General features: G+C 36.7%; 1 protein-coding gene across 4 annotated transcripts in view; it reads right to left on the bottom strand.

Annotated features, from left to right (window-relative positions):
* Positions 1-429: 429 nt before the first annotated feature.
* The window catches only part of SAMD8 (sterile alpha motif domain containing 8), a 73,376-nt gene continuing 56,833 nt past the window's right edge, over positions 430-16,972 (bottom strand). For 3 of the 4 annotated variants that reach the window (XM_058543116.1, XM_058543114.1, XM_058543115.1), the window contains exons 3-6: positions 11,955-12,050; positions 9,286-9,403; positions 5,267-5,417; positions 430-5,094 (exon numbers count right to left, since the gene is read on the bottom strand). In XM_058543116.1, coding sequence (XP_058399099.1) covers positions 4,790-5,094; positions 5,267-5,417; positions 9,286-9,403; positions 11,955-12,050 — 670 coding nt within the window. In that variant the 3' untranslated portion in view covers positions 430-4,789. Of the gene's footprint in view, positions 5,095-5,136; positions 5,418-9,285; positions 9,404-11,954; positions 12,051-16,972 lie in introns of those variants that run through there. The other variant, XM_058543117.1, reaches the window with a different exon arrangement.

A 16,972-nucleotide genomic window follows, 5' to 3' on the forward strand; every position in this document is an offset into this window, starting at 1 on the left:
CGGTTCTGGGCTACTGGGCTACCCCTAACAACTGTCTTCACGTTCATGATTATCTCCAAAGCTGACCTGACAGGATGATGCCATCTTCTTATATAATCTACAATTAAAATAAACCAAAACAAACAAAAAACTTGAACGTCTCCAGGAATAAGTAGCTATTTGTTTCTCTTCCCTCCCTCTCGACTTAGTCCACAATTATTCTAATACCCTCAGGAAGATCACTCTTCTTTCCTAGTTTACAGAAAATAAAGGGGAAAGAGCAAATGGCCTATCTAATAGACAACTAAAAATTAGTAAATGTCAGGGACTAGATTCTTCATTAGGATTTAAAGTTGCAGGGCCCAATCATTTGCAAAAATAAAAATTCACTGTATAAAAAATAGACCTGCTGCATTAATAATGCAAAGCCATTTAAATAAGAGACTGCAATCCAACTTTCAAATGTTTTATTTTTAGTGTTTTTAAACATTTTAATACAACAAAGATATAAAATAATATATATTAGTTAAATCTGGATTTAATTTAGAATCAAGATATTTACTTATATACAATACTGTGCTTCAAGGTATGGCTACCACAGGAACTTTTGCATCTTCAAGTAATACTAGTTTTGGTGTGGATAAGGTGACATTTAGGTAGAATTCTTAAACAAAACATGCCCATGTTAGTCCATGCTAATTTTGCTTGCCCCAGTAAGTACCAGTTTCCACTTTCTTTGTTCTATATCAGAAATACTTCAATTGTCCTGACAATCTAACAATCTCTGAATAAAAAATTATTAAAATTAAGCATTTTTAAGATGACATTACTGATAACACTGCTTGGCTACCTTCAGACAACCCAGTAGTTCAGATTGAAACAGACCTGAAATAACAATGAAATTAACATATTATTCTTTCTCCCTCCATATTAGGCACAAAGCTTCCTTATGCTTAAACATGGAGTACACTGAATAAAAAGTCCTTTGGTTAATTTAGGGTAGAACATACTCTAAAAACCAACTTTATTGGTAGCTGAATTATGACTTTATAGATTTCATAGATATTTTTATTGAACTTGATGGAAAGTAATAGGCCACATTTTAGTTACCTGATATTGGTGGAATTCACTGCGGGTGAGGGGTCGGTGAGAGGGGGACCAAAACCTACTTCCATAGTAATTTCAGTCATTCAAAGCCACTCAAAGACAGGGAAAAAAAACTTCAACCTCTTTCCTTTCTCACTGGTCACCTGAAGCAGTCTGATTTTTGATGATACTAACAATTCTCCTCTACAGAGATATAGGGGTAATTCAGGCTAAATTTTTTACAAATGCAAACTGTCTTAACTGCCAAATACAGTTGGCCTTAAAACTAACATGCTTTGTTGGCTTTGAAACTATCTAAATGAAACCAATACTCTTGAAGAGAGCTATTGGACTATTCTAAAAGAGAGCTTTCTTGTCTCAAATGCCTGAATACCTTAAAGAACTGACAAATGACTATTACTATAGTTACTTTTATTAAGGGATAACTTAAATCTACAAAAAGACTATCAAAGAATTAAATTTATTAGATCAGAGAGTTTAAAACAAGAATATGGTCAATGTTCTCAAGCATTTTGGAACTAGAATCCTTGAAAAAAATTTACCATGAAACTAATATGAAATTGCCTTTTGCTGAATGCAGTCAAAGCACGTTAGTGTTATGAATATGACTTTGAATATATAAATAGCACTTTCCAAAGAGATGTACCTAAAATAGACTGTTTCATATCAGCTATAAAAGGATTTGGCTTCTCTGTTCTCCATTTACAAATGTGAAGATTCTTGGAATTCTAAGCAACAGCAGGTACAGGATAGGCAAGAATGCCACTTGCAGTGTCAGTGTCAGAGTTACACTACCAGCAGGCCTCTCAGACAATGGGTTTTTTCTTGTGAACAGTGCACACTTATTTAACTGACTGGTTCTAAGGCTAAGCTCACTGCTTACTGATTTAAAAGGATACTAATAAACAGACCCAGCATATGGAAGATGTATTTTTACCCTAGCAATTCTGGCCACAGAGAACTACGGAGATGATAGCCATGTTGAAAAATCTGCAGCATAGCCAAAAATTATCCCAAATTATTTGGTGATAACAGCAAACTTGCCTTCTTCAAAACCTCCCACTCCCTATGAACTTCAATTACCCTTCAGTAACACTGCCTTGCATGGACTTAAAAAAAAAAGAGAGAGAAAAACCAAAAAAAAAGGCAATGCTGCCCCCAGGAACAGAGAAAATGCATAGAGGACTTGCAATATAACTTCCAGTTTGCATCCTCAAACCAAAACCTTCTTGGTTCCTTTTGAGGTGTTAATGTTTAATGATGTAAGCCTCTCACAAGTCTGCAACTGTAGAACCTAATACAAAGTCAAAAAATATGTAGCTATAAGGCATGTAGCTTCTCTACCTAGCCACATTCACACCCAAAATGTAAATGTAAATACTACCTTCTCTATGGTTTAGATTTTAACAAGAAAAAAAAATAGAAAGACAAATCTGGAAATTTCTGGACAAAACAAAAAGTGACTAAAATATAGGTTTCGTATTTAAAAAAACACAGAAAAGAATTTTGTTTCAGAGTTTTTCCAAGAAAGAGACTTGGAGATGATTAATTTATGTAAACATTACTTTGTAATAGTTTTAACAATAAATTATAAATCTAGCTTACCTTTTCCTCAAAACAGATACGATAAATGCAAGGCTGAAAAGTTATTTTACAACCCTGATTGCAGTCTGCTGTTAGGTACTCTCAATGTCAATAGCTCTGTAAAGTTAGTTGCAATTTTTTTTTTCTATTTTGTTCTAGAATAGAATCCATATGAAGGAAAGAAGACTGACATTAGGAAATCTGCCATTAAGTTGCTATTTAACATTCTTGAATTCATGTTGCCACAGACTTTTTTCAAACATTGTCCCAAAAGCCAACATCAGTCCCTTCCTAGCTAACTGTGGTCCTGTTCTGTCATTTGGAAAAATGGCAGTAACACATCTTTTGACCTCAAGGGTCAAACTACTCTAACTGGCATAGGAAACATCCTTCACCCTTCATGAATATGCAATTTCCTTAGATGAAATGTTGGCATTTTGTCCCTAGCATGTAACAGAATCAACAATTTAAGATACTGTAAGATCTGAAGTATGAGATTTAAAAGCATAATAAAACTTGAATTGCCTTGTGCCATTTCTCAAGTGAGAAATAAAAAATAATGTTCAGAGCAGACCTGAATTGAGGTCATTCAGCACTGACTGAAACTCATTTGCATAATATTCCTTTCCTGCCCAATCCATTCAGGCTCCTCTGTAGCTTATACAGGGGTGGGAATATGACTCAAAGTGCAAAAATAAAATATTTCACCCATATGAGGGGCAGACTTCTGCTAAGTGCCTTAATTTTAGATCTCGATATGCCAGCACCTTTTCTAATTCCGTTTTAAAATGGAATGTAAAAACTACAATTAATATTCTAAGTGACAAAGCTCAACAGTTGGGATTCAAATTTCAATTCCATAACCATCCTACTGTCATAACTACTATACAAAATCATTAAAAGTAAAGTGACAAATGTTATCACAGAGGTCAAATTACTTAAGGTATTAAATTTCTAGTGTTGTAAATAGTAATTAAGTTATATCACTTCCTGACTGCCAAATTAAGACCAAATAGAAAGAATGTATGTACACATTGTATTTAAAAATAAAAAACAACAAAACCTTTTCATATCCAAATATGTCTGAGACTGCTTACTTCTGATGGCCAAGAATGAGAAATTTCAAAAACCAAAAAGTTATATTATGCCTGCAACCTGTTATAAATTTCTTTTCAGAAAGAGAAAAAATATTCTTTGCATGCATATCTCCCAACTTAAAGACATAAGAACTTTATATAACATCTGGTAAAACACTCCACTATTTTGCTCATTAAATAACGTCATTGAAAAGCATAAAATTGGGCTGTCATCTGTCTAACTAACAGCTATAGCACAAAGTTATTCCAGGTACCTACATCACTAAAATTAAGCCAATTTTATTTTTACGGATGCAGCCATTTTTCCCTCAAGAATACTTACTGATGGTCATACTGAACCCTCAGAACAAAATGCATCTTTTGTTGCATCTTTGGTGAAAAATTCCAGCAATATATTTGTACTTTGTCACCTCATGTATGGCCCCTTTTATTTTCTTCTTGTTTCAGGCAGTCTAGTATGTTCAGTATACTTTTCTTAAAGATGGTTCAGAAGGCAAAAATTATTTGTAAGTAAAATAGATCAATATCCAGAGTTGCCTTTTTCAAAAAGACACAGAGATTAGTTCAAAGAATAAGTACTGCTCACTTGGTGGGGCTTTTTCCTTTGAAGATAATAAGGAGCTTCAAAAAATATTATTTATTGACTCTAGTCCTACTAGAAATCAAAAAAAAAAAATCTATCAACCATCAAATTGTTTAAGTTGATTTGCTTAAGTTCAATAAGCAAATACTCAACAGGTTAAGGGTAACGGCCTGACTTCAATCACAACATTAAGTCTGCCTAAAGAGAAGGGGCAGAAAACATTTACCTAAGCTTTCAGTTCAAACAAATATGTAAGGACTCTTGATTGTTCTTTCTTGCTTTCTATAATCACAACCTTGCTCAGAACGGGGAACATTACTTTGTCAACACATAAGCCAAAAAGCAAGACATCCAGAAACAACCTAGGGGGAGAAAGCAAAGTTATTCACTTTCAACAACTACTGTATATTTAATCATGAACCCATTACCAAGACACTGTTCATCCAATTAGTCTTTTCATTATTTCTGGTTTTGAAAATGGCCAACAATATTCATTAGGTACTGTACCATTAACATTGCATTCAAAAAAAGAAAACATGGGAAACCAAATTCTTGCTCTCCTACTCTGGTGATATGCTCTGGTATTGGCTAGAGTATGGTAGTACAAAAAGAGTCTTGTTGTGATATAAAAGGCAATAAATACATCAATGGAATAATGTTCATGGGCAGCCAAAATGAAGAAGATTCCAAAGAGGTTGAGAACCCAGGATAAAGTGTGCAAGAAATTCCAGCTTCGTGGTGTATCTGGGAAAAGGACAGAAAGATCATTTTAAAATCACATTCCTTCCAATGCTTCTCAGTCATGTTTCTTAGGTCAATCTGTTTCTCCCGTTCTTCACAGAACTTGACACCCTTTCCACAGCCTCCTCTGCAGCTAGTCATCTAATATGCATAGAAGCACTAAAGAGATACTTACATTCAGTGACAAAGAAATTCAGCATAGTTAGGACGACTGTGTGGCCACTGAACATGTAATCTCCACAGGTGTGAACGCCAGTTAGGGTCATACCAAAGCCACTCCAAATGGCAAAGGCCCGGTGTAGTTTCTCCCATACACTACCATATATCTACAAAGAAAGCTATGAATTAGTGCTTCAAATGCTCACGGAGGTAGGGGCTTCCCAACATCCACTCCCATTAAAATTCAAATGCTGAATGACTTAGAAATAATATCTAAGCAAAAGCAACCAGACTTCCAGTCTAATTAATTCCAGACATCAAGAATGGGTGGTAAAAACTTGACAGTACTCAGAAATATTTTGGTAATTACATGAAATGAATGTAATTCAAACTTCTCTACTAGGAGTTCCTTTACAACGAAAAGGTCACTCTAACACAAAAATATTTCCAAGTTTTTAATCCAATAATATAGTAGTATTTTCTTGGCTGTTCTTGCCAATAAGAAATAGGCTATGACAGGGACAATGGCTACCATTCAATATCCGTTCTCCCCTTCTTCACTGGTAACAGAATCTCAAATTTATTTGAAGTGGCAATGAACTCAACCAAAACATTGCATTTCCCGGCCTCCCTCGCAGCTAGGTGTGGCTATGTGACTAAGTTCTGTATAATAAGATGTATGTGGAAATGTAAAACATTTCCGGGAAGGCTATTTATAAAGGAAAGAGACAACAGCTTAGAAGTCTTTTCTACCTTTCCTTCTTCTAGCCTACAACTCAGACATGCTAGCTGAAGCTCCAGTAGCCATCTTAGACCACAAAATGGCTTTGAGGATGCAAGCCAAGTGCTAGGATAGGAGAGCAGAAAGACAGAAAAATCATGGCTTTTGATGACTCCATAAAGTTACCATATCTGACCTGGAGTACCTACTTTCAGACTTACCTTACAAGAGAGAATAAACCATTGTTTGTTTGTTTATTACACCATAGCCATCTTGAATTTCCTATTATTAGCAGCCAAATCTAATCCCAACTCCCACACGTAAGCTTAAAAAAGCAATACATTTTGAGGAAGAGTTTGAGCAATAGTCATACACAAAAAAGATGGATTTAACACATAAGAACAATACAAAAAATTGCTAAAATTTTATGTGCGTTTACTATGTGCGAGGCTTTCTGTTAAGTGCTCGATGTGCTATTGCATTTAATTTCTACAACAATCCTATGAAGTGATTCAGTTGTACAGATGAGGAAACTGGCTTAGAGAGGTCACCTGGCTAGTAAGTAACATAACCAGGATGTGAACCCAGAAGTCCAATTCCAAAGACTCCGCTATGGCTAATGAACAAAAGAAACAACCTCATTAGATATCACAATTTCATTAGAAATCTCACTTGCTGATTATACACTACCCAGCTTTCCCTTTCTGCCTCAGTTGAGGGTGGGAGAGGGAGAGGAATTTATTATTAGAGAAAAGGAAAGAGAACGTACTAAAATACACATGGTTTGGTTCTTCCAGGACCTCTAATGAGAATAGGGTTGGGGATGTTACTCTCATGAAAGTAAAAAATCAGGCAGTGAAGAACAGAGACTGCTAAGAAAATGTCTCAGCCAAGGACAGAAAACAAGCGATGCCAATCAAAAGAAAGCAATTATTGCTCAATTACTCAAGTCTCCCTATTCTTTCCAATCTTAAATGTCCCAAATATTCTTCCAGAAAAATAAAAATTGAAACACAACAGAAGGAATAAGATGCTTTGATGAGACAAAGTGTAGAAATTTGCTTTAAGTGTTTCTCTCCTTAAGGTGGGTCTATTGCTAAATTTCAAAAACAGGCATGTTCTTGGTTCTGTCCCCAAACCTCCCACTTTTGGGAGTGAGATTTCAAGCAATTAATTTATTACAATGAAAATGCCCTATGGCGTTCATTGTAAGGGATTTGATTGCTAGTTACTATCACCTTAACTTGCTATTTTTAAGGACTGCTGTGAATAATACAGGTCAATAAGTAGGTTATATTATAAGTCAAAGCAATTAACAGTATTTAGGGCAGATTTGAATAGAAATGTCCATATATAAGTAACTGATAATGAAAAACAGTCACTAGAGACAGAAAAATGGCTGTCGATACCGTAGAGGGAGGGTATCTAATTTATTTTTGTTGCACATGTTGCAGCCCTATGCACATATATCCTCCTTAAAGTGGCTGACCCCCAATTAAATTCCTCAGCTACAGGAAATTCTCCTTTCAGTGTAATAAACTTACATTTTTCTTCTTTTAAATCTCTTCTAATCAACTAGCATACTATTTAGGGGAAACTGTTCTATCCCTCTTCATACCATGTCTAAAAAAAAAAATTCAACAGATTAAAGATTTAAATATAAAACATAAGACCATAAAAGTCTCAGATATTATCTTTCATTGATCAGAATGGCAGTGATAAGCAGTGCTGGCACGCGGGTGGGAAAACGGACATGCATACATTGTTGATAGTAGTGAAAAACTAGGCTTTTCTAGTGGACATTTGAGCAATACATATCACAATTTTTAATGTGCATGTTCTTTGATTTCATAATCCCACTTCCAGGAATTTATCTTATGGAGATGACTAAATAAGTGAAAAAGCATAAATGTACAAGGATGTTTACAGTAGCATTGTTTATAAATAGTAAGATTTGGAAACAACCTAAACGTATATCCTTTGGAGACTGGTAAATCATACAATGGAACACTCTGCAGCTATTAAAAAGATGACGTATTTCTTTAGAAAAAAGTAAACATACTATTAAGTAAAACATAAGCTAAAGAACAACGTCTGCAATATAATCCTATCTTTTGTTTAAAAAGTATTCATATGAATGTATAAGCATGCTTAAGAATAGTCTACGTGGCTATATAAACAACTGTTAGCATTATTTATGGGGTGTGGTGAAAGAAGAGGGAAATTATGTGAGCTTTTACTTTTTAATTTATATATTTCTATAAAATTTTAATTTTTACAATAAACATATAACTTTATAATTAGAAAAAATTAGTTTCCCTTTTTGATAAAAAAAGAAACAAAACAGCTTTTACCTTAAAAATAAAATATTTCCTTTATAATAAATCCTAAATGTCATATTAACCCTTCCCTCTTTCTTACTGGTCAGTCTCCCAATACCAAGAGAAAGTTGTGTCATCTTTCAGCTCAGGGCTCTATTTTTAGCTTCTCATCTCCTTTGGCTGCTTAATCTTCCCTTGTCAGCATTTCAGCTATTTATATTGCAGTAGAAGAACTGACACTTAATTTTGTTTTACACTTTACCAACATTAAAATAATAACAAAGGTATTAATACATATATTTGAATATTTGGAAACACATAACTAAAGCACAGAGGCTTAGAAAAGTGGAATAATAAATTCTTTTGTCCAAATTTAACAAGTCACAACAGCCAACTTTGTATATAAAGCATAGGTGATTTTCAGGGTTTTTTAAATTTTTTAAAGTAATTCATTACCCTGTTTTTTCGTTCCCATCTGCATAATCTCTCCCTTCTCAATTTAACTGTAAGAGAAGTCTACAGTATACCAAAACAAGCTCGAGTATAAAACAAAAACAAAAAATCAGCCATTATTTAATCCCAGATATACTCTGTAAAGTTTAGAGTAGTACGTACTGTATTTTACATGGGATATGGTCAAACTGAAACACTTTTAAAAAAAGAGTGATGAGGATAGTGAAGGGATCAGAGTCATGTCACGTCATCTGAGGAACTAAAGATGCTGAGGATGGTGGGAAAGGGAAAATGATAACTGAAAGGAACTTTTTTTCTATTGCTCCACAGTGGAAAACTAGTCAATGAATAGCCGTAACAGGGAGGTAGATTTTGGCTTAAGATTTTTACCAAATTACTTCTAGAGGTTTATTATAGATACTGAAAATACTGAAAAGCACATTTTAATGTTAAAAGCAAAGTCTTAGCCCTAGTGCATATATGGTGCCATCAATCCACCAAGAACAAGAGAAAAGAATGATAAAGAAGGTAGCAGGCTACCTTTCCAGTACACTGCAGGTGCTGTCCTGGCACGGAGAGGGAGGTCACAAACATGGTAAAGCAGCGAAGCAAGAATACAGTGCCCATCAGACTACAGAGCCTTCGCAGAAGTATTGACCTGTGAACAGATTGGCCAAAGAGGGAGAAAATCAGAAGAAAACAAACCAAAATACCCCGGGCATCAAATGTTTACTTAAAGGGAGAGCAAGCAGGAAAACCACTAGAGTTTGATGGGGACAGAAATCTTAGAGACCATCTAAAGGATCATTGTCCAATAGAACGTTCTGCAATGATGGAAATGTTGTATAGCTGCGCTGTCCAATAAGCTATCTACATGTGGCTCTTGAGCACTTGAAATGTGACTAATACGACTGAGGAACTGAATTTTAATTTTATTTCATTTTCATTAATCCAGATTTAAATAGCCACATGCAGGGGCCGGCCCGGTGGTGCAAGCAGTTAAGTGCGCGCACTCTGCTGTGGCAGCCCGGGGTTCGCCGTTCGGATCCCAGGCGTGCACCGACGCATTGCTTGGCAGGCCATGCTGTGGCGGTGTCCCATATAAAGTGGAGGAAGATGGGCATGGATGTTAGCCCAGGGCCAGTCATCCTCAGCAAAAAGAGGAGGACTGGCAGATGTTAGCTCAGGGTCGATCTTCCTCACACAAAAAAATACATAAATAAAAATAAATAGCCACATGTGGCTAGTGTGTGCCATGTTGGACAGTGTAGACCTAAGAGCACCATTTCATTGATAAGAAAATATAGCAAAGAGAAGGTAAAAGAGTTATGCAAGAGAGAAGTAAGACTAGTACCTAGCCTGACTCTTAACTAAGTGTTAGTCCTATAACTCACATATTGCTCATAAATTATTTACTTAATGAGAAGTAAAGTTAAACATATGATTGCAGAGAATTTTTTGCTCATTAATAATATTGTAAATTCGTTAATGATAGTAGCTATCTAATAAAGGTTCTCTAACTTCTTCTAACCTAAACGTAAGCTATAAAATATTAAGTTTTTTTAATACTAAGTTTTACATTAAGTATATCGCTAACAAAAATTTTGAACTGCTTTGTGACATCACTTGTATTATTACATTATTTTTTAAAATGTCTTAAACCAAAACAGACTATAAGACTATGCTTTACACATTTTCAAAATGCTCCTCCCATCCTCAAAAAAAGCACTGAACACAAGGTCAGGTATGTTTCAAACTTCAGTGTGTACACCTGGGATGGAGCCTAGGAACCTGCATTTTACCAAGAGCCCAGGTGATTCTAATGAAAGTGGTATAAAGACTATACTTTGAGAATCACTTTCTTTGACTAATTAAACATCAAAACTTGCATTAACTGGCCACTGCTACACTTGACTAAACCTACCAAGGTTTCCTATAAGGTAAACTCTTCATTTGAAGAGTAGATAAATTCAAATCCACAGGGTCTTGTGAGGCAAAGTTAAACCAGAAAGCAGCAGTGTTACACGTGTTTTTTAAACCACCTCTGGTTTTAAGCAATCCAGTTAAACATACTGCTTCAAGACGACAGAGAATGAAGTGCAATATGGCCTACAAGTATAACAAGAATGGCAATCATCAACCTTTCCTTTCACCTTCAAAACATGGAAATAACTGCTGCTTAGACCTAAAATTCATCACTGTGGTTTACCTCAAGCACTCTCTAGTGAGGAGGAAAGATCAAAAACTCAAGCAAGTGTCCCTATTCCTCTTCAGTGTAGAAGACCAATGGATAGCAGATCCATAAACTTTATACTTTAAATATTTTCTTTGCTATGCCTTATTTTTTCCTTAAATCAAGTAATTCCCCTCATTGAACCAGGAGAGGAGCCTCCCCTTATGCTTCTCTTCTTCTTCTTCTTTTTTTTTTTTTGTGAGGAAGATCAACCCTGAGCTAACATCTGTCACCAATCCTCCTCTTTTTGCTGAGGAAGACTGGCTCTGGGCTAACATGTGAGCCCATCTTCCTCTACTTTATATGGGATGCTGCCACAGCATGGCTTGACAAGCAGTGCGTCCGTGCGCGCCTGGGATCCGAACCCCAGGCTGCCACAGCGGAGCGCATGCACTTAACCGCTACGGCACCGGGCCGGCCCCTCTCTTCTTTTTTTGATGAAAAAATATTCTTTTCTCTTTATTTCTTGGTGAAAGTGCCAAAGAAGCACTTTCCCTATTCAGCAATTTCCTATACCATCTGAAGTAAACCACACTGACTAGATGTGCAAGATGTGCAAAATAATCTCTTTTTTAATGGGCCTCCTTCAAACAGAGAACAACTTCTTCCATCCAAACATATGACCAAAGACTGTCCTTGAAGGAGTTTCTATCCTTCTACAGAAAGTGACATTTCTGATTTGTTTCCAAAGAAAAATAAGGCCAGGCTGTCATTGATTGGCCCATGGTTAAACATCACCATCTCTGATCTTTCCCTGAAAAATACATTCAGAGTATTACTAAATATGTAGGTATTACCTCAGGCTGACTCTTTTGTTAATCAAACCCAAAACATTTTCCTGTTAATAACTATAATGTCACAATTAGAGAGAGGAAATTTGTTTCACAAGGAAACTGCAAAGGTAGAAACAAGGTTGATGACCTTTACACAAGACAATCAAAACACTTTCAGTCTTTGAATGAAATAAGTGACATACCTGTGCTTGTGAAGAAGAAGAACCAGGAGCCAAATATAGCACAGAATCATGCCACATACTTCTGTCATGGCAAAAGCCCATGGGATTCTAGGAACGCTGGAACAGAAAAAAATTACATTTTGAACTGACAAGTATATGTACATAAATGACGCCACCTTTTACAATAAGATTCTCTTCTAATAATGACCTTAAAATTGCTTTCTGTAACTTTTACCGCTTTTAGGAGATGATATTTGGAGAACCTGGGGAAAAAAACTGTTTCATAAAGTACCCCATTTACTAGAACCTCTTTGTTGTCTATTCCCAGGCATGGTTCTCTGTAAAGAAGTAACAACCCTTTTCTCCCTCCCTATAGCACAGTAGACCTGGATACAGGACTGCCCACAAAAGACAATGAGAAAAAGGCTCACGTCTTGCATGATGTGCTCATTTCAGAATCCAGACAACCAGGGCTTGAACTTGACTCCTCTTTTTTAGTATATTTGGTTTTGTTTTAGAGGCAGTAAATGGAGTTTTTGTTTTGTTTTGTTTTACTCCTTTATTTCTCTCTGTCCTCTTTTGTTTTATACTCCTGTTTTCTTCTGTCTTTTCCATTGATCTCTTTCCTCACCAATCCACAGCTCCTGTGGTTATCCACTAGTAAAACACATGTCATATTTCTTAATTTAAAAAGAAAGGAGGGGGGAGAGGAGGAGGAGGAGAGGGAGAAGGAGGAAACGGAGGGAGGAGATGGAAATGAATTAGTCCAAATAGGTCATCTCTGGGTGGTAGGATTATTGATGGTTTTATTTTTATTCTTTGTACATTTCCACTAAAAAATTTTATACAATGACATGTTAATTTTATAACTAAGGAAATAAAGGTGTTTTAAAAAGAAAATATGAAATCTGAAAGATTTTTTTTTTTTTTTGGTGAGGAAGATCGGCCCTGAGCTAACATCTGCCAATCCTCCTCTTTTTGCTGAGGAAGACTGGCCCTGGGCTAACATCCGTGCCCATCTTCCTCCACTTTATATGGGACGCTGCCACAGCATGGCTTGCTAAGAGGTGCGTGGTGCGTGCCCGGGATCCACACTGGCGAACCCCGGGCCACCCCAGCGGAGTACGCGCACTTAACCGCTTGCGCCACTGGGCCGGCCCCTGAAAGAAAGATATTAACAGTCTACTCCAAACCTTATTCACAGTAACTGAAGAGAGTCAGTCATCTTCATTCAGGGACTCATCTTTTACCTGTTACCTCAGAAAAAATATTCTTTTATGTATTTTTAATCTATTGCCTTATTTATCTGGCATTACTGGGGAAAGGGTTATTTCACATAGAAATTTTCAAATGAAAGAAAGATTCCTTTAAATGACCTCTAAAAATTAAAATTTTTTTTTTTTTGGTGAGGAAGATCAGCCCTGAGCTAACATCCGTACTAATAACTCCTCTTTTTGCTGAGGAAGACCGGCTCTGAGCTAACATCTATTGCCAATCCTCCTCCTTCCCCCCCCCCCCCGACCCCGGAAGCCCCAGTAGATAGTTGTATGTCATAGTTGCACATCCTTCTAGTTGCTGTTACGTGGGACGTGACCTCAGCATGGCCGGAGAAGCTGCGCATCGGTGCACGCCCAGATCCGAACCCGGGCTGCCAGTAGCGGAGCGTGCACACTTAACCGCTAAGCCACGGGCCCGGGCCTAAAAATTTAAACTTTTAAAATGAACATTTAAAAAAATTATATATATGTGTATGTGTGTATGTATATATATATTTTAAGTAGTTTTACAATGTTTATGATGAAAATAAGTTTTCTGCCCCACCTCCAACTGAAACCTAATTCTTGCTCCCCAGAGGCAATCACTTTGGCTATTCTGTTTTATTTGGCATTATATCTTTTAGCCACACATCACAAACACACACACACACACTCTCTCTCTCTCTCTCTCCCCTCCATGCTTTCAATATTATTTCACAATTTTATTTAAAATAATTTTTGGCTTTTACTTAATGTAAGTTTTAAATATCATTTATAGCTAAATCAGTAGAGTGATTAAATCCCTTTCCTGTACAACTACTTATAATTCTCTGGAGCTAACAAATAACGTTTTTTTTTAGTTTGCTGTTTCTTGTGTGCCTACCACCAACTCATCTCCAAACTATTCTATCAATTTCAATTTTTTCTTGGGGAAAGTCTCTCCTAGAACTCTTTTTCTTCTTGTTCCAATTCAGAATGGTTTCATTTTCTAGTTCTCCGGCATGGCTATTTGTCAGAATAAAACTTAACCCTCATCTTGGGAATTCCTCTTTTTTATACTGGATTCTTTGTTTCCTGAATCCCACGTCCTCTTCTTTCTCCATTTACTCCTTAGTTTTGATGGTGCGTATCCTCCAGGTGTTTTCTGAGATAGAGGGGCTATAGGATAAACTTGTTTTTAATGTTAGATTTATTGAGGTTTAATTTACAAACAAAAACTCACCCTTTTTAGCTATATAGTGCAATGAGTTTTGACAAACATCTTCAGTCACGTAACCACAATAAAGATATAGAACTATTTTTTTTTATGTGAGGAAGATCAGCCCTGAGCTAACATCTGATGCCAATCCTCCTCTCTTTTTGCTGAGGAAGATTGGCCCTGGGCTAACATCTGTGCCCATCTCCTCTACTTTATTTCTTTTTTTATTTTTATTTTTTTTCGTGAGGAAGATCGGCCCTGAGCTAACATCTGCCAATCCTCCTCTTTTTGCTGAGGAAGACTGGCCCTGGGCTAACATCCATGCCCATCTTCCTCCACTTTATATGGGACGCCGCCACAGCATGGCTTGACAAATGGTGCATCGGTGCGCGCCCAGAATCCCAACGGGCGAACCCCCGGCCGCTGTAGCGGAGCGCGCGCACTTAACCACTATGACACCAGGCTGGTTCCCAAAAGTTCCCTTGTGCCCCTTTGTAGTCAATCCTCTCCCTCACTTCCAGTCTTGTGGCAACCACTGATCTGTTTTCTGTCCTTTATAGGTTTGCTTTTTCCAGAATGGCCTATAAATGGAATTACACAGTATTTCTCTAGGTACCTTTTATATCTGGCTATTTTTGCTTGGCATAATATATTTCAGATTCACCCATATTACTGCATGTACAATTCTTTATCCATTCTTTATCTACAATTTATTTATCCATTACCCAGTTGAAGGATATTTTGGGCTATTTCCAGTTTTGAGTGATTATGAATAAAGACCACATACAGGTCTTTGCATGGACACATGTTTTCATTTCTCTTGGGTAAATACCTAGGGTGAAACTGTTGAGTCCTATTTTAATTGCATGTTTAACTTAAGAAACTATCAAACTGTTTCCAAAGCAGTTGGATCATTTTGTATTTCTACCAGTAATGTATGAGAGTATCAGTTGCTCCGAATCCTCATCAGGCCTTGTTATTATCAATTTTTTTCATTTTAGCAATTCTAGTAGGTGTGGGGTTGGAGAGTAAATTTTTTGAGACTTGAAAATTTAAAAATATTCTTGGGTTTAGCCTTATATCTAATTGGTAGTTTGCCTGGACAGAGAATTCTAGGTTAGACATTACTGTCTCTCAGAATATTAAAGGCATTGTTCCACTGTCTTCTAGCTTCCACTGTTGTTAAGAATTTTGATGCTATTTGGACTTCCAATCTTTGTATGTTACTTGTTTTGTCTCTTAAGCTTTTAGGATCTTCTGTCTGTACCCAGTGTTCTGAAATTTTTCATTTCTTGTACTGGGTGCTCAGTGGGCCCTTTCAACCTGGAAAGTCAGGTCCTTTGGTTCTGAGAAATTTCCTTGTACTGTATCTTAGATAATATCTTCCCCTTCCTTTTCTCTACGTATTCTTTCTAGAACCCCTATTTGTTCACTGTTAGGCCTAATGGATTGATCCTACTTTTTCTCCTCTACTTTTCATCTCTGTTCTACATGTTGGGCAATTTCATCAAATCTATGTTCCAATTATCTTGCTAAATTTTAAATTTCTACTTTCATTTTTAATTTTCCAAAAGCTTTTTTCCTCTGAATTTTCCTTTTTTATAGCCTATTGTTACTGTCTCACACACTGCAACATTTCTTATCTGTGAGAATATGAATGGTTATCTTTTTTGAAGTGTTCTGCTCCCTATTGTGTGCTTCTCAGTTTGCTTTTTCTGTTTGCCTTGGTCTGTTTTCCTCAAATGTCTGGTAATTCTTGACTGACAATTCATATTTGACAGTGAACTACAAAAAAAAAATAACTTGATGCTCTATGTGCATGCACTGAGCTTGTAAAGTTGTAGATTTCACTGTTGAGTGATCAAGCAGAGGTCTGGTTGATAAGATAAGGACATATCCCTTACCACAGTATCTACAGTCCTTTCCTCTTATGCAGGTTTTCCAAGGAGAGGAATCTGTTCTCCTGCTTGGAGGATTGGGCCTGGGTGGGGGTGCGGATGGGAAATAAGTCTGGCTACTTAAGGAGGGGAGCTGGAAGTCTCAGTGATCAGTAGATAGATTTATAGTTAATCTCCTTGAAAACATGTACTTTGTTCTCATCTGGGCATGGTGTTCCCAAGTCCAGAGTCCCTCACATTCGACTACTCTAGAGAACATACTGCCTGTCTTCTGTTGGAGTAGAGCAGGTCTAAAAGCTTCTTAAATTGATTTTCAACCAATTTTCCCATATTTGGCTCCCATCTGTATTTGCTTGGTGCCTCCTGTTCTGAGTGTTTTTCTGGAGCTCTACAGTAAAAAAAAAAACTCACCTCTTGGGCACTGCTAGTACCCACTTCCAATCTCAAAACAGGCACTTAGCTGTCTACTTTTCAGATTTTCATTATTATTACTGTTTTTGCCTTCATGGCATTATAGGCACCCTCCGCCCCCCTGCTTTTTACTGTCATTTTAGTGGAGTGTTGTAAGGAACCTGTCAAATGTGTATTCAATATCTCATATTTACTTTGATGTAAAGCTTTCTAAAATGCATTATAGGGGCCAGCCCGGTGGCGTAAGTGGTTAAGTGCACGTGCTCCACTGCGGCG

Source organism: Diceros bicornis, chromosome 6 (genome assembly GCF_020826845.1).
Source record: "Diceros bicornis minor isolate mBicDic1 chromosome 6, mDicBic1.mat.cur, whole genome shotgun sequence".
In the NCBI taxonomy this organism is placed as follows: domain Eukaryota; kingdom Metazoa; phylum Chordata; class Mammalia; order Perissodactyla; family Rhinocerotidae; genus Diceros; species Diceros bicornis.